The sequence below is a fragment of the Ascaphus truei genome, chromosome 3, assembly GCF_040206685.1.
Source record: "Ascaphus truei isolate aAscTru1 chromosome 3, aAscTru1.hap1, whole genome shotgun sequence".
NCBI classification, from domain to species: Eukaryota; Metazoa; Chordata; class Amphibia; order Anura; family Ascaphidae; genus Ascaphus; species Ascaphus truei.
The window spans coordinates 400,608,545-400,627,818 of NC_134485.1; the positions used below are offsets into that span (position 1 = coordinate 400,608,545).

General features: G+C 39.6%; 1 protein-coding gene across 2 annotated transcripts in view; it reads right to left on the bottom strand.

Moving 5' to 3' along the window:
* Positions 1 to 19,274, bottom strand: part of LOC142490356 (cyclic nucleotide-binding domain-containing protein 2-like) — a 318,494-nt gene that overhangs the window by 125,064 nt on the left and 174,156 nt on the right. For both annotated transcript variants that reach the window (XM_075592538.1, XM_075592537.1), the window contains exon 8: positions 11,508 to 11,591. In XM_075592538.1, coding sequence (XP_075448653.1) covers positions 11,508 to 11,591 — 84 coding nt within the window. The remainder of the gene's footprint in view (positions 1 to 11,507; positions 11,592 to 19,274) is intronic.

Sequence of the window (19,274 nt, forward strand, 5' to 3'; positions counted from 1 at the left end):
GCACTTCAAGTTGGTATACCTGTTCCCTCCAATTCCCTTAATTCCGAAAACAATCAGGAAAATCAGGGAAGACCAAGCAGAGGTGATATTCATAGCACCCTACTGGCCAAGAAGGCTTTGGTTCACACACTTGGTAAATATGGCAGTAGATACACCATGGCACATACCAGATCGCAAAGGGTTGATGCGACAGGGGTCAAAATGTCATCCGAATGCCAAACAATGGGCTTTGACGGCATGGCAATTGAGCAGGAAACATTGAGACTGAAAGGTTGTTCAGACAAAACAATCGAAACCCTTTTACAAGCAAGGGAAAGTTCCACATCGAAAGTATACCATAGAATCTGGCTTTGCTTTCGCGATTGGGGTGAAAAGAGAAAACAGAAGTCCTTTCACCTAGAATTGTATCAATTGTGGAGTTCCTGCAAAAAGGATTTGAGAAAGGTCTCAGTCTTAGCTCATTGAAAGTACAGGTGTCTGCACTATCAGCCTTGTTGGAAAGAAATCTGGCAATGGGAAGATTGATCATCAGATTCTTTCAGGCAGTTAAAAGGTTAAGGCCTCAAATCAAGAACAGGGTACCTACAGGGGACTGGTCCCTAGTATTGGATGTACTAACAGCAGCTCCGTTTGAACCTATACAGGAGATAGGCTTGAAATGGTTATCATGGGAAATGGCGTTTTGATAGCAATCACCTCAGCAAGGAGAGTGGGAGAACTACAGGCTCTATCAGCCAAGGAACCATTCCTAGTCATACATCAAGACAAGGCAGTTCTCAGACCAGTACATCAATTCCTGCCAAAAGTTGTATCACAATTCCACATGAATCAAGAAATTGTGATTCTGACATTCTGTCCAGAACCAAAGAATAAGAAAGAAGAAAGACTACACAAGTTAGAGGTGGTAAGATGTCTAAAAGTGTACCTGGAAGGATGCGAGATATCAGAAAGTCAGACAGACTATTCATCAATTCCAGAGGGACCGAAGAAAGGTCAAGAAGCTTCAAAGACAACAATTTCCCAGTGGATAGTGTCTTGTATTAAAAGGCTTATGAAAGCAAAGGACAAGATAAACCTTTGAACATTAAAGCTCATTCTACAAGGGCCATGTCTACTTCATGGGCATTTAAAGCCCAGGATACACCAGGACAGATTTGCATAGCGGCAGTCTGGTCCTCATTCAATACATTCTTGAAATACTACAGACTAGACGTACAATCATCAGCTGACGCAAGCTTTGGGCGTGGAGTGTTAGGAACTGTAGTAAAATAAAGTGTAAAGTGTATTAATAAAGGTCAAACTGATAAGGCATTAAACTGGTGTTGTCTATTCTGATGTATCCCTCCCTAAAATTTGCACTGCTTGGGTATGTCCCAATGGTGCCCACTGCCAGGGTGATCAGGAAAGGAGAAAATTTAAACAACTTAGCGTAATTTTCTTTTCCTGGAACCATGGCAGTGGGCACATAGTTACCCTCCCTATGTATGTCTAATGCCTATCAGTTATATATTTCAGCTATGGAAGAATCGTAAGACTAAGGTGCAGGTAGAGGGAGGGGCCTTATATGGCCTACCTGCAAAAGTCTACTTCCTGTCCTACCTAGAGTGAGAAGGGATTAACCCAGTGGTGCCCACTGCCATGGTTCCAGGAAAAGAAAATTACGGTAAGTTGTTTAAATTTTCTCCTTTCTATGCATATATTCATGTATTGTTTATTTATTTATTTATAGCATGTTGCTTTAAGATGATTAGTAAATAGTATGCAGCCTTCTATTATTAATGGAAGATATAGGGGAGTTAATTAAAGAGAGGTAGTCCAATTAGGACATTAGATATTTAAGAGGATGTATTAGCAATGAAAGCCACACCCCTGACGAAGGGGCTCCGCCTTGAAACACATAGGGTGGCTTTCATTGCTTTGTGAAGAAGGTGTAGAGTTGGAGGAGCGTGAGGAGAGCAGACGTTTGCCAGCATAGAGGGGAAGCAAGGGAGCGCATCACTTAGGTGATCCGTGCTGTGACTCGATCATCCCTGATTTGCTGGCTGGTGGTGATGCTGACGGAGGAAGGAGTTACATGGTGACGCACCTAGTAGTGGTCACGTGGGCAGAAGCAAACTCTGGACACTGTCAGGGCTCCGTGGAGTAGCGGACGCACTGTGGCAGCAGGCAAAGTACCCCTACAGAGGGAGGACACTGCGCACCTGATTGCAACTCAACCAACCTTTGCCTTATTTTAACGGATGCTTGTGAGTGCATTTCTTTTTGTGTGTCATTTTAATAGTAAAAACTTTATTGCACCAGGAGGTGTGCGCTTTCTCTTCTTTTCTCTTTGTCTTAGTGTTACTGGAGTGCTGGGTGGTATCCCGAATTGCGAGAGCAGCACCCTACCTTGGACTAACTGGACTGAATTGAGTTACTGCTACTTTAAAGGTTTTCCTATGGTCATCAATTAATCGATCACACAGTGTTAGTGGTTTAACCACTTATTTAATTATGTAGTTTGAGTCTCTCTCTCTCTCTCTCTCTCTCTCTCTCTCTCTCTCTCTCTCTCTCTCTCTCTCTCTCTCTCTCTCTCTCTCTCTCTCTCTCTCTCTCTCTCTCTCTCTCTCTCTCTCTCTCTCTCTCTCTCTCTCTCTCTCTCTCTCTCTCTCTCTCTCTCTCTCTCTCTCTCTCTCTTTATGCAACTTGAATAGCATCAGCTCATACGTTTGTCTGAGTCAACAAAATGTGCAATTATGTACAGTACTGTGGCATAATCTCCAAACTCAGCAAATCATAAGACATTCAAATGTGGATGTGAACATTTAGCCCGTTGTGCACCTACTGTACATTCACATTGTTTTTCTGTGGAGACGTAGACAGTCACATAAATACCTAGATAGCAAAGTATTTGATATAGTAGTACCAGTCAGTAAAGGCACGATGCAAAATGGCAATGCGCAGTTGTAGGCAGTGGAGCTCACTTAGGAAAAAATAACAACACACTTATTGCTTACAGACATGAGTAGCCTTAATTGTCAGTGTAGTGTTCATGGGAACCCAACGTTTATATACTGAAAGGTTTTAAAGATATATATTTTAAACATATTACCTAAAGGGTGTGCTATGGTTTAAAAGTCTCCAACTGACATTCCAATGTCAGTTTGTACAACATCAGTCTTTGCACACCTGAAAGAATCACGGTCCTATATTCAGGAACAATACGTGTTTTGACCATGCAATGGACACAGAACTAGTTGAATTATATTACAGGTAATGCTACTGTATGTCCACATACTCACATCTAAGGAGCAATATTCTCATTTCAAATCTTACCTACACAGAGGGTCATCAGCATCCATGGAAGTAGGAATGTGAATGTGGCTGAATTGGCTGTGCCACTGTCTAGGGCACCACTGCCCTCAGAAATGGGCACACCAGCTGGGCACATGCCCATACAGGCAGGGGGTCAGTGCAGCACCAGCACCGGAGACACTCAGAGCAATTATAATAATTATTACTAATGATGTTATTAATTGTTATTATTAATACTAATCATTGATATTATTCACAAGTATGCTATTCATTTCTATTATTAATTATGATAATTTCTATTAATGATAAGTAATTGCTATTATTAGTAATGATGATATCAAATTATTATTATTAATATTAGCGTGGATCATAGTTTCTAAGGACTGTTTTGTGGTGTATTGATATTTTTATAAAGGACCACATTTGTTTGTAAAACGTACATCATGAGTTCAACTTTAGTGTAAAATTAATAAAGAATACTTTATAATACACATATAGTAAGTCAGTTCATGTTCTGCAGTCCATAAATTGCTTTTATGGATTGTAAGGATGCAAAACATCATCTATTCAGTCTATATGGCCACCGTTAGGGTGACATAAAAAACTATGCATTTTTAGAAGCAGCTTTGATAACAGAGCTATGTGAATTGCAGTGGTTGTAAAAAAAAAATGTGAATTTTTGAAGAAAAAACGATCGGATTGGCAGTGAAACCACATCTAAAAAATGCTTTTTCACATGGATTGGACATGCAAGAACGGCTGAGAGAATAGTAAAGCATACCAAGCCAATCGGAAAGGGCTCTTTTTACACAAATTGGAGCTACTAGAATAGGTCCCAATGTGTCAAAAGTAGGACTCTATCTTTACTGCTACAGCACACTTTCAATGGTATAAAACCTGCATTACAAAGCCACATTAAACATTAAATAGCAACCAGTAGTCTGAATAGCAATTCCCTTGACAATACCATGCTATCCCTGAACAAGGCACATGATGGGGTGCACTTGGTCCAAGTTGGGTTGTTCTGGTTCTATGGGCAGGTGAAGTGTCTGGAATGGGGTACGATGGGTCCAAAAGGTGCTTAGCTTGGTCTGGAGTTGGGTGCAATGGTTCTAAGGTGGGGTGCAATGGGTCCAAGATGGGGTGAGCTGCGTGCAATGGTGCCGAGGTTGCTGATCGGTGGGGTGAGCTGGTTTCGGAGTGTGTTGTGGTGGGTCTGTGTTCGGTCCCTGATCTCTTATCTGGTGCACAACCAGCTTTCTGGGGATGTTCAATCGCTATGGTTTTTGCTTTCTTCTTCCAGATTGGCCAAGTGTTTTTAGGGATCACAAGTCGACTGGTGTTATCAGCAAGAATCATGCGACTCGTTAGGGCCCTCAGTGCTGTAACTGAAACAGCACTAAGCATGTTCTTGCATCCGTAGAAGCTAGATTGAACCATCGTTGAAACAAAAGATGGAGAAGAGCGAGGAAGCAGAGAAGTTCTGATCAAGGTCAGCCTTTTCCATCTGTTTATATGACACACCAATTTATGTGTACCCTTACAGTATATACAGCTGATGTGATCGTGCCAGTGCTACCAAGTTGGAACTTGATTTGACATCTATTGTGTTAAGGTGTCAAAAGGTGTCCACTTCTCATTGGGCCAACATTCATACTTATAATATAAGGTACAAATTTTGGGTAGAGCAGAGTTGGTGATTTGGTGTCTATTTAGACAAGGTGTCAAAAATAGGGCTCTACCTTTACTTCTACAGCACTCTTATAATAGTATAAAACCTGCATTACGAAGCCACATTTAAAAAAAAAAAAAAGGATATTACATTCTGAATAGCAACTATGACCAAAAAAAAAGGGATTCCCAACCACGACATTACAGTAGTGAGAAGTGTGGGAAGGGAGCATCCAGGTGACACTACACTGCATTAGGTGTCATGCTCAAGGCAATATAAAAGGTCTGTAGAATGGTATGCAAGGTCAGAATCGCGTAAGTACACTATTGTATACATAGCACTGTTGCTCCTCTCATGTGCTTTTCATAGAGAATGTGGTGTGCAGTATGCCTCTGTACTCTATTTCTTCTTTAGAATTTTGTCTTTCATGATTTTCCACTTTGGCATTCAGTAAAATAATGTGTCTGTCCCTGAAACCTGAACCAAAGTATCCAATCAAAGTTCATGTGTGGGGAGAAATCTGTAGACTTGGTCCAGGACCTATAGTTATATTTGAAGTTAAGTCCAGTCCAAGTTTCAGTGTTGTGAACAGTAACGTTATCTTAACGTGACCCTGACCCTTTTCCAGGGGAGGAGATTATTGAAAGAAACGAGATGGCAACAGGGTTGTAGTACTGTAGTAATAAATCAATTTCCTTTCATTTTAAGTTCCGGGAACAGCTGACTGGTATTGAATACTGTTTTGAACAGCTTATTCAAATTTGCACTTTTGGTAAAAAAAAGACAGGATGAGGGGGAACAGGCCATTACTGTAAATTGTATTCTAATTTGTTACTAATTTCCTAATCCATAGACAGAGTAATGACAGAATGATAATGATTCTGCACAATGCATGTAAAAAGTGTATTGCAGGTATGTATTGAAAACTTTAATTGCAGAGGACACATCACACACAGCTTGGACATGGAGGCTTAATGGGAGGGCCAGGGGCGTTCTTATGATTTATGCTAAATGTGGCTGCAGTGAGAGTATGGTGAACGAAGAATCAGTTGTCTTTGCTTAATTCATAAACCGCATCGCTCTGTGTTTGCATAAAGCTATAGCCATGTATAGATAGGTGGGGGAAGGGTAATTTTGGACAAAGTTGGCTATGTCATTTCTTAGGCTATAGTACAATATGTATTTAATGTTTTTCTGCAATGTGCCAAGGTTTTGTTTTATTTAATCGCCATTCCTACTTTTTTATAGCAGGAAAATATGACACCTGTACACTGTTTGGGCTTTCAGTATCATCTGATGACACCCAAATCTACATCCCCTGACCCCTACACCTCTCTTGTTCCATGTCACAAACTATCTCTCCGCAATCTCGTCTTGGATGTCCCACCATTACCTGAAGTGTAACATGTCCATAACAGAACTAACAGAGCCAAGAGGACACAAAGCACTTTTTGTTCACAGCTGCATTGAAAATCAACCACCCCAGTGTATATCTGCATTACCCAAAAGGCGCATAGCCTGATGGGGCTCTCCAAGAGCTGCTCCCCTCTGCACAGGACACCGTGTTAAGGGTTAACATTTGCTTGTACTTTGTGGAATGTCAACCTTACCCACTGGAATGGTAATGAGTCAAGAGGACACAAAGAACTTTTTGTTCGCAGCTGCATTGAAAATCAGACACCACAGTGTACATCTGCGTTGCCCCAAAGGCGGACAGCCTTTGGCGCAGCTGAAGGGCAGCCAAAGGGTGTGAACCGTTTGCTTATGTTTGGCCATGTTAAAGCTGCTCTATCTCAATTGGAAAATCCCAAGCCCTTTATCCCCTATACCCAATTTTCCAACTCTATCTGTCCATGAAATGTCTGTGAATTGAATGGTTAACCCTGTTCTTTTAATGTAACCATGTATTTGTATAACTCTGTGCCCAGGACATGCTTGAAAACGAGAGGTAACTCTCAAAGTATTACTTCTTGGTAAAACATTTTTATAAATAAATAAAAACATCTTTCCCCCTTCCACTGTCACCTCTACACCAAAACTCTCCCCCACTGTCAATAACTCCACAATCTCATTAACACACCAAAACTGCTGCCTAGGTGTCTTCTCTGCCTCTGCTGCCTCCGCCTCCGAAATATTGCTAGAATATGCCCTTTCTCACTCATCATGCAACCAAAATCCTATTTCACTCACTTATTCTGCCTGAACAACAGATGCCATTTTTATCACAAAATTTAACAGATCACATAAAAACACCAGACAAGTACTGTCCAGACATTGGCATGTTTGCTCACTCAATCCCTCTCCAAAAGACCACATGTTGTCATCACTAAATCACAAACCCTAAAAATATACCGGCTCCTTGTTTAATCAGGGGTACAGATAAAAATACCAAAATGGACCTGAGGGATATCTTGGGCCTAGTAGACAATCACAAGTGCAATAAATGTAAAATTTGCAATACAATGATCACTCAAAAATCTGTGAATTCCCTTGTTACAGGCAACAAATATCAAATCACCAATTTCATTCATTGTCTGTCTACTGTACATATGTGGTCTATGTTATGCAATGTAGCTGTGGACTACAGTATGTTGACAGAACTGAAAGAAATCTCAAAATACAAATAGAACACCTAAGAAATATCCCCAATATCCTACAATTACAAGCATAATCAAAACCTCTCACTCATCTGTTAACCTATTTTAGAGATTTCCGTCAGTGCAGTTCTGAACACGTTAAATTCATGGGTATAGAGAGGATAACCGGTAATATCCGAGCAGGGGACAAAGACCTCTTTCTATTTAAAAGAGAACAATATTGGATATTTACCCTTAAAACCGAGTTCCCTGGGGGGTCTTAATGACTATGTGGAGTTAACCCCTTTCTTAGGTGAGTCTCTGCAATTCCTACATATCGCTTGGATTGTTTCCTCTCCCCCCCCCCCTCTTCCTTTCCCCTCCCCTCCTTTCCCCTCCCCTCCTTCCCCTCCCCTCTTTTCCCCTCCCTATGGAAGGTTACATAAAGTATTCTCCCAGCAGATGGGGTGGGATCTGAAATAGTAAGGCAATTCAAACATGGTTGGGATAAACATAAAACTATCCTACAGTAAATATGAAATGATGTATGGTTAACCACTTCCAGTATCACATTGCACAGCCTGTATAACCATCCTCACACTGATGTGACCTAAAAGGTTAAAACAGCTGTCTGTGAGTAGGGTTACTGGCTATATACTTCTTTTAACGAGGCTGTGCTGATAAAGCCTTGCAATACGGCAGGCATAAGCTTATAGATGTCCATGTTAAAATGGACAAGAAGCAAAAAGTGACACTGAGTGCTCATCTGCATGTCATTACCCAGAATCCCTGTCTGCAGTAGAACCACTGTATGGTAAGAGAATGGTAAAAGGCAGGTTTGTGGACCTGGCTGAGACATGTGAATGTGCTCACAAGTCACATTTTTATTTGATAAATGTAAAAGAAAGACAAAGACCAAATAGGGCCAAATGCTTTTTATCTGACATCACATTCTTTTATTTCTAAGTTTTACATCATTTGGTAAAAAACAAAACCACACCAAAAGATATGCTTCTTGAAAATGCCGCATAGTGGAAAACACTTTGTCAATGTTTGTTAACATTGAAATTAATATGTTTAGTCTGACTTGGTTAATGTTTGTTGCAATTATTGATTTCCACTAATAGGGAATTTATTTTACATAGAGCACATATGTAAAAACCAGGAAGAGAATAAAGTAAAGTTATGCTGGTTGTGCAGTTGAACACATCTGGGCTCCTTATATATGATCACCACAAACATAAGTTCAGCTTTTTTTCATAAGAGCAAAACATGTCCAAGTCTGCCCCTACTGACACTTCCCGTTCCCCATACTAATGACTGCTGATTTCCTACCAGCTTTAAGAAAAAAAGGTAGACCAGAGCTCTCTCCCAAACTTGCAAATATCAGTGATAGCCATAGTAAATTATACATAAAGAAATATCCGTTCACTAAAAGGGGAGGTTAATATTGAATGTACTTGATGATACAAACTGTATCTCGGTGACTTCAAGTGACTTGCAGCATAGCACTGCTTAGTAAACATGAATATATGTTATGGTTATACATGTATGTTTGACTTTAGCAAAATGTTGGCCATCTATGAAGGAGAAGAGTTCCTGGAAATGATGTTTTTTGAGAAGACCAATTTCCAGAAGAAAATAAAGTGATGAGCTAAGTCAATTGTAAAACATCATGATTGCAATCAATCTCTCATATTATTCCACATTTTCAGAAATTATTCTCTCTTTCTCAATATATTTTATCATTACTCATTTGGCAGGACAGAAATTGGTGCTATAATGTATAATCAGAACATCATAATAAAATGATGGTATGAATTACTGTCCTCGTATTTTGCACAATGTAAACTAAGGAGGATTTCATTACACACAATGTGATTTATTTTTGCACATTCTGAAAATTATAAAAGCTACATATTCATATCAAATACAAATGATGTAGACATTGCTACCGACATATAACTCTGACATTTATTTACAAATGTGCTTCTGCATACTAATTCTCCTAAGTACTGATGAAAACATAAAGTACTGTCATTTTGTTTAACAAAAGTGAAACACACCGCTCATAATGTCCTAATACGAATGAAACACAATTATATTGTAAGGTGCATTAGGAGTAATAATTGACATATAGAAATAAGATCCAGAGGATCCAAAGTACCCCAATTACTACACTCAATACATATTGTAGGAATATTTCAGGACAATAATAGCCCTTGAGATATTATCTGATTGGCAAACATAAAATGATCAAGTGGACCAGCAAATATAGTAAAACAAAAAAAATGTATTGTCATTTTGTTTACCTACTTTTTAATATTCTATCACAAAGAACAAACTTCCATTGTGTGTATATAAACGTAACTGCCTCTCCTGAGTGAGACATGGTTTAGGGCAGTGCTGCTCAACTGCAGTCCTCAAGACCTACCAACAGGTCAGGTTTTCATGATATCCCAGCTTCAGCACAGGCGGCTCAATCAGTGGCTCAGTCAAAGACTGTGCTGAAGCTGGGATATCCTGAAAACTTGACCTGTTGGGAGATCTTGAGGACTGGAGTTGAGCATCCCTGGTTTAGAGTTTGCCTAGGCAAGTAACTAGACCGGATACGATCCTTGTGCCTTTTCTTTGAAGGACACACTTTAATCAACAGCTTGTGCCCATGAACTAGTCATGTTAGCCCAGATTTACTAAGTGGTATTAAGCCTTAACTTAGCATCACATAATTCTATAACCTGTGCAGTTGCATTAACACCGTTTTAGATTCAGTATATGAGCAATGTCAGGCACCTAAACGTTTACAAGGTAAACACTTGAGGATTTATAGTACCTGAAAAATTTGTTTTACTAGGTCAGCAGCATAAAAGTATAATTAATTATTAATCATAGATATCATTGAAATTATTAGAACTGTTTCTTACAGTTCAAATGTGGGATTTTCAATTCACATACAGGTGAATCCAACATTATTACTCCCGTTAACACAATGTGATGTATTTATGCTTCCGCATTATTGCCACAAGTTTTACCGTGAGCACCATTAAAACGTGCATCATCTCTTTAATGCATGCATTATTTCTTGCGGTGTTCAGTTGTAACAGGGGTTAGAACATTGGCTCCATCTGTAGCTGAATCTTATGAATTAATGAATGTGTCTACCATATGGTAGCTTCTGTCCCAAAAGAGGTGTAAGCAGATAAACAGATGCCTTTATTCGGTGGTATTGGTGCAGCGCCAAAACCACTGTATTAGTCTCAGGGTTGCTGCGACTTTCCAGGATGGGGCACTAAGAATAGAACGACAGATTGTGAGAGAACTACAGACTAGACTTTGAGACGCATACAGTATTTACTGTACTTATCGGTGCTACAAAAAATACAGTCTGACCCATTAACTTGAATGGGCCAGAAGGTGGCTCCCAGTGCTGGAAAGAGTCTTATGGAGAAGCACCATCCTCTACCTATGAGCATAAGTGTTGGAAAATGAAAAAGAACACTTGGCATTCAACTGGAATTACTGGACCAGAGAGCAAATTGATACAAAATCAGTTTAAGTTGCTTTAGATACATAGGCATGAACAGAAAGTTCAAGTGGAATATAGGCAAGTAATTAAAAGACTTACAATGGAGGCACTACAAAATATAATTAAATTAAATGTAATACAAGAATATTAAGACCCCTTTATGCATTATCCCTGTAGACTTATGAATTTTCAATGATTTTCATTTAGTCTCACAGTTTCTGGAGGTACAGTAGGCTCACTGTTTTTACTATCAGAAGTCCCATAGACTTGAATGAACTCTCCCTGATAGAAGTCAGTCTTTGTCCATTAAAATGCAATACTGTATAAAATATCACTGATTTGGATCATTAGAGGTTGATATCTTTCTGCGTGTTATTTTTTTGTCGTCTTTACCTCTCCTCCTACCCACTTTGCAAAATGTTATAAAACAGTAACCTACCTGTCTAGAAATAGCGAGCAAGGAAACCGTGTCATGACAAACAACTGTGGCATTCCTCTTAGCCATAGTCAAAATAGCAACATCCTGCAAAAATAAAAGAGTTTCATTAAAATGTTTCATACATCTTTATACACAGTATAGCAGTAATATACTCAAAGGCACAAAGAGAGGCCTTCATGAAAGGTCATTGCATCAAGTACTTCGTTCTATATTCGTGTTTCAAGACGAGTCAGAAAAAGAGCTATATTTTTGGAGTGTCCATTTCTCTAAGCTCTCACCTCTGGGAGACACCCAGTACTTTCATCATCACTACTGTATAAGCTATTGTAGATGTGTGCACAGGTGAAAACAGGAGGCAGGTTTGGGAAGAATAAATGTAGGCCTTTATTTCACCAAAATGCCATAAACAAAAACATAGGCTTTTCCTCAGCTCAGGTGCTGCAAAAACCAGGAAGCAAAATAAAGGTTTGGGCTTTCCTAGGCCAAAGTTCAGTTTCCAAGCATATTGGAGTCCGTACTGGAGTCCATATTGGAGTCCGTATTGGAAACCCCTGCACCCCTGCACCCCTTCACCGTACTCAGGACAGAGAGAGACCCAGATTGCAGGAAGATCCAGGCTTTTAAACTGTTCTAATGAGTCAAGTAAAAGCTGGTTAATTACCTCAGCCTGCTCTTAGGCTGAGATTAACCAGCTCACCGCTGGACTCAGTAGCTACACGCCTGTTTTCCTGCATATCTACTGTATTAGACAGGGAAACCACATTGGCACAATGCTATTTCCCATTAGCAGTTACTTATATTTTGAAAACATGGTTAAAAAAAAAAAAAGAAAGGGAAAAATGAGCTTTTCTCACTATTTTAACTTTATCTAGTTTTCAGCTCTGCTTTTAACTTCTATCTGTAAACCCCTCCGGTGTTACAGAGGTTAACCACTTTAGCACGGAGCACTTTAGTGCAAAAGAAGATAATTATTTTTGTAACAGCAGGGCATTTGGACTAAGTGTTGCAAGTGGCTTTTCTGATGAAAAATAGATACATGAAAATCTAATTTGAAATCGCGCTTGTGTGCCCCTATGTGCTAACCTGGAATTCTTCAATCTGTGCCATCAGCGTCAATAACGAGATTAAAAAAAGAAATGTGGGCGCACAGAAATGGGCTGTGCTGGGCATACAGATGTTAATGGTATGTACTAAAAAAACAATGTTCCTGTGAATCTGTGACCCTGATGCAGAATTAAGTTACTATGTACTGTATCAACCAAAAAATGTGTTTGACATACAGTAGCACGGACGTTTCATTAAGTATATTAACAGAATGTATATTTTCACAGAACAGCTATTATAAATAATATTACACAAATAATTGATATTTACTAACACTAGTTCTAAATAAAAAAAAAATACATATAATCCTGTTTTCATTGAAATCCGATCAATCAGGTATTCAACATGATACTCATTCCAAACAACGGATTGTGCGTTATGTGTATGAGGCCGTCACGGCACTAAAATGTTACTCTTGGTGTATAGGCCCCAAACTGGTCAGGAAGAAATATGTGTTATTAACGTTTGGCAAATGATTAACTATTCAAAAAGATTTTAATTGGTTTTAGTAAATTGAGTCAAATCTTAAAAACGTTGTCATTAGTATAATGAAATATTTAATTAACAGTTTCTATACTCTAATTAGAGGGATTAACTCATTTGCTGCCAGTGGAGAAAATAACACACAGCTGTGTTACACATTTCAGCCTCTTATAGAATACATATAGTACTGTATTTTCCCCTATTTATTTTCCCAGATGAAACATCACATTTTAGCTCTGATTTGCCATGCTTTTAGATCACTTTATTCCCCTTTCATAAACACTTTTACTACATGTAGCCCCCTTTCCCTGTGTCTAGGGTGACTATGGGCCTCATGCAGTAAGCGTTGATAAGGGAAATATGGCCATGTTATAGCCAAAATTGGGTTTGAGATTCAGTAAGCGCCGATAAGTGCTTCATATCGCCAGGTTTCGGAGCCGATAATTTGGTTATGGCCAGTCGCCTGCCGATAAGCCTGTTTTCGACACTGATCGCCACTTTTTTAAATCGGCTGGATTCAACAAAAAAAAACAGCTTATCGGGGCTGATCGGCACTACGAAATTGAGATGTTATGGCCGATTTCTCCCGCCAACTAAAGTTGGCAGTTTGGACGGGAGAACGATCGCTAAGGCTGCCGGAACGGCACTTAGAAAAAAAACATCTTCTGTACATCAATGGAAGTCAATGGAGCGGGGACGTATAACAGTATAGTACTGTTTACGTTTCATTGCTCACAATACAAGGGGGATTTGCATTACAGTGTGGGGGCATTCCCTGCATTGTGTCACAGCTGACGTGTATTATTTGCATAACATTATACTTTTACATGTTTGCAGCATTTGCGGGTCACATTACTCATCATGTGATGATGTGCCAAGGGAAAATACTATACTCAACTCTTAAAGGAGAACCTCACATCATATCACACATTTTACAGAACTGAGCGACAATTATTTACATGATGTTACACATGTCACACATGTCACACATTCACCGTATATTCATCTTCCTTTACATTACACAATGCTTGTAATGTGACACGCATCTTTAAACGTTCATGTACATCTGTCTTCTCATGTTTACATATACTTTTGGGTCCTCCCTATTTTCATGACGTCACTTATTGGACGCTCAATCACATTGCATGTTTACATTGTAACCGTTGCATTACAAGCACTTCAACCTAACTTATACACACATGTACAGTAATTCATCATTGGGACACCTTGTAAACTCATTCTATACCAACTATCCTCCTTACACAAATGCATGCATATGCACACGACTATTCATTGTTGCCAACATGTCACAATAACATGGATAATTACACATGTTACACAAAACTTTTCCCACGTCAATCTCAGCCTTTTTGTCTCATTACATGACTGACTCTTGCGTTCACAAGTGTTACATGCATTGCACATGCAACTATTTATTTGCAAGCAATCTTTGTACAAAGCTTCACGTCACATCATTGCCAAATATCATCATTCCCTGCAGAATACACACAACAAATACTTAGAACAACAAGTGCACACAGCTTGCCACAGAAGTACTTTATTATGTTAATGTAACACCTTGCATTTTACTATGTCACCTGACATCATCACATACCTATTTAAAGGACGCACATTACCTGCTCATTCACAGCTACTCATTTCAAAATGTTGCGAATGTTTAGGAGACGCAGGAACATTCTTTTCTATGACATGCTTGCTGATCAAGAGAATGATATAGGGCAAGGTAGGGACACACCGAGGGACAGTGACAGTGACGCGGATACGACAGGGACAGGGAGAGGGACAGGCCGAGGGACAGGTAGAGGGACAGGAGATCAGAGGAGAAGACAGAGGAGACAACTTGTGCCTCGTCCGCGTCTGTACAGGGAGAGAACCCTGTTAGATGGGATGAGTGAGGAGGAGATTGTAAGTCGCTATCGTTTGAGTTCAGCAGCAATCTTAGCTCTTTATGAGGAGATAAGGGGGGATTTAGATTTTTTCACAGCCAGAGGTCGTGCAGTCCCTGGGCTTGTTAAAATGCTGTGCTCATTACATTATCTTGCTTCCGCGTCATACCAGACAACTGTGGGCATAGTGGGCGGGGTCTCGCAATCTACATTCTCGCGGGCCTTGACCCAGTTTCTCTATGCACTCAATAGACGCGCTAGGAATTATATTCATTTTCCTACAGAGGCGACAGAGTGGCTGGAAGTCAGGACTGGCTTTTATAATATAGCAGGGATACCATGTGTGCTGGGTGCAATCGATTGCACACATGTTGCTTTGATTGCACCTAGTCAGAGTGAGCATGTGTACCGCAATCGGAAGCACTACCATTCACTCAATGTACAGGTGGTATGTGATGCCACGATGAGGATAATGCATGTGGTACCCAAGTTCCCTGGTTCCAGTCACGATTCCTCTATCCTGAGGAACTCTTCAGTCTTCCATGCGTTCGAAGAGGGACATTTTGAACCTGGTTGGCTGCTGGGTGAGTACATATTTACATGTTCTAACACAAAACACATGTTGATTTAGGAATGTTGGCATTGTACAATTTGATCACTAATGTCAGCTTATGTGTGCTCCATTCATTATAGGTGACTCAGGATACGGAATTAGGCCATGGCTCTTGACTCCGGTGCTAAACCCTCAAACTGAAGCAGAGGACAGGTACAATGCAGCCCATATATCTACAAGATCTGTTATAGAGAGGACATTTGGCCTACTCAAGACCAGGTTTAGGTGTCTGGACAGAACTGGTGGGGCTCTTCTATACAAGCCTCAAAAAGTGTCTGATATTATCCTTGCCTGTTGCATTTTGCACAATGTTGCACTCAGGCACAATGTACAGTCAGACCTAGCTGAGGCTTTGGTAGACGAGCATCCCACCCATGTAGCTGCTGAAAATGAACAAACAGCCAGTGGTGGCCAGACACGACAGAATCTCATCAATTCATTTTTTTCTTGTAAGTACAAACTCATATGTTCCTAGTACTACTTTTATAGTTTAATTATGTTATATTAACAATAATGTTTCTTTATATAACCTTCTGTTAGGACACAGATGAATATGGGTTGCACACCTTTCTTTTCTCTGCTGTGTGCACAAAGGGATGTGGCACCGGTATGTTATTGTTGCACAGGTTATATAATCCCTCTTCAATTGTACTTTAGTTGTGTGTATGTGAATACAACTTGGGTAACAAAGCAATAATATTTTAGCATTGTGTTATTCCTTATGCTAAGACAAAACACATATTATGCCCATAATCATTCATGCTTCTAGTATGCTTACATACAATGTTATTGGTGCAGTGTAACATGTACATCCATATGATGTGTACACCAGGCTGATTTACATTTTGAATGTCATGAAATATACATGGTGTTGTACATTTAACACCAAATACACACTTTGCTGTGTTGTTTACGGTACTGAAGATGGCATGTCAATGTTTGCAATTTATATATTGTTCCTTTGCATTATAGGTATATCTCCAGTATGACTGATCATGGTATGTATATTTGCTGACATCTCTCATAAGATGTGGCTACCTCAATCTTCCTATAATTATTGGAACTAAAAACCCAACATATTGGTTTAAACACAAATGTTACATATATGTACTTTCTGTATCATGTATATGCATTTAGCTACTCTTGAGCTTTCATGTGCATTGTATTACAAAATGATTACTCACATTTCATCACATTTTATGTATGTTTCCTTATAATTTCCATTAATGTAATATAGAGGTGGTTGGAGAAAAGGGGATAACTGTACTTATTTGTTTACTTACGGGAGCACATTCATCACTAGCATAGACACACTTTTTAAGACAACTGTTTGTGTCTCTATCAATTGGTGTAGGATCCATGTATAACACCGACAAATGATAACACCAGCTTTATTATGGTAGCTTATATCATCATATTGACTATACTATGTATTTCTAAACGATTAATAAACACAGTAAACTATAGTTAGTTAGGTTAATGAAATATACACAGAAACGTACTTCATAACATGATGGTGATGTCATATTCAGAACATCATGCATTGGAGGGGACCATAACATCTGGCCAGTAACATTATTTGCTACAGTCCCAAACCATTTTATCTACATACCCATGTAACAAGAGATTTTAAAAATAAATGGCTACTTGGTTGTAAGTGTCCTTTACATTGGGAGAAGGAGTGGCTCACTGAGTAAAGACACACACTGGCACTGATAGTTTGAAGCAGGGGAGTCTGGTTCAATTCCCGGTGTGGGCTCCTTGTGACCTTGGCCAAGTCACTTTATCTCCCTGTGCCTCATGCGGCAAAAAAACATTTGTACGTTCCACGGGCCAGGGACCTCAGGCTGAAACATGTGTCTGTAAATCGCTGCGTACAACTAGCAGCCCTATACATGAACATGCTCATATTATTATTATTATTGTTACATAGTTTCGACAGTCATACGTTCCATTACATATTAGAATACACAAATGTGTTAGCAGAGTGGGAATGGTTGTTATATATAAAACACACCATGTCATAAAATGTTAGTAGTCATTAAAGAACACTCAATAAAAATTCATGAGGCACTCTTTTGCAACATCATTATGTTAATTAAGTGCTTATGCAATATAGGCATAAGGGTATCACATTTTTAATTGTTTGTTAATAAGCGCTGCAAGCAATATAAAATTAGTTCCATATGTAGTATAGTAGTCGGTGGCTCCTCCTCACAATCATCTCATATAAAGGTAGACTCTTCTGAAATCATACATTGATCCGATTGTATCTTCCCCGACATCTCTGAAATACAGCAAACACATGATGGTCAAAGATGGCACCTTACTAGATATGCATCCGTGACAACGCGTTACGCAGCTCTATATGATTGTGTAGATACACACGTCAGTCACTTATATGTTAGAAGTAAAACTGTTCATCAGTATGTAATGTTTCTTTAAATTTGTAGCAGGCATAACTATGTATAAGAAGTGAACGTTGCCTGTATACTGAAAGATGTGCGCGCACATCTTTGTGTGCGCACGCACTTCACGCTTGGCTCCACTAACTGTTAGCGCATGCGCAAAACAAAGCGTACGTTGTGCGTTCAATACATGTTGAAAATACCAGTAAACATAACATCTTTATTTCAAATACAATGAAGACGAAACTACATTCGTTCTAAACGAGTACATCTGTATTCTTTTTAAACAGACGTGTTTGAACAGAAAGCACGGCCGATAACACAATGCGCAAATGCAATACGTGTGACGTCATGTTAAGCCAGCGTGAAACGCACGCTAACACTCCTCCCACTCAATTAACATTCGGCTAACGCCCAGGGTACGCCTACAAACACTGAGCCGCACGCATCACACACTGCAGTTACCGTTACTATAACAAAACATGACAGCCAATAGGCTTTGAGGCGCGCACGTCGCTTGGGGGCGGGACTTACATCACTAATCCTTTTTAAGGACGCCTTGGCCCATGACAAGGGTCCCACGTCATACGTGGTGGACCCGGTTTTCAATGTTGTAGATGTTGCATGATAACAAAACAGGTATGTGTTAGAGTAATGGTAAAATGTTGCTAATATGTTTAAAGGGATAGGAAAGTACGTATATTTATTCCGTCAGCAATGTGTACTACTCTTTCAGGTCCTACTATATTGTATTAGGAAACAATTTGTTTGTGATCGCTACATGTTATGCAGTCTGCAATGTTACGCTGTATCCACGCATTGAAAGTGAAAATGGTGGTTACAAAAAAAAAAAAAATGTAAACGCAGAGTCAACGCATAACGATTGTTATATTTACCATTCTTCTAGAATTAACTCTTCGCCTGGCTGCAACTGGTCGCTCCAGAAATGCAAGGCATTTTCATCCACGCTTAACCCAACCGCTGAATCCAGTATGGCACATATCTCCTCCAGGATGCGCTCATAGGAATCGCCACTGCTTTCTTCAAATAATTGGTCGGGAGGTAGGTTCATTTCTTCGGGTTCCCATTCCAATGCATTTTCAGCTGAAAGGCTTGGTACATAATCATAGTACTTTTGTTCTTGTACAATGTGGGTTTCAGGAATGGAGGCTGCAGATATTGCAGCACGTATCGATTCAAACGGATCAGTAGTAGCGGATACATTGCTATTGCCATTAGGAATAAATATGCC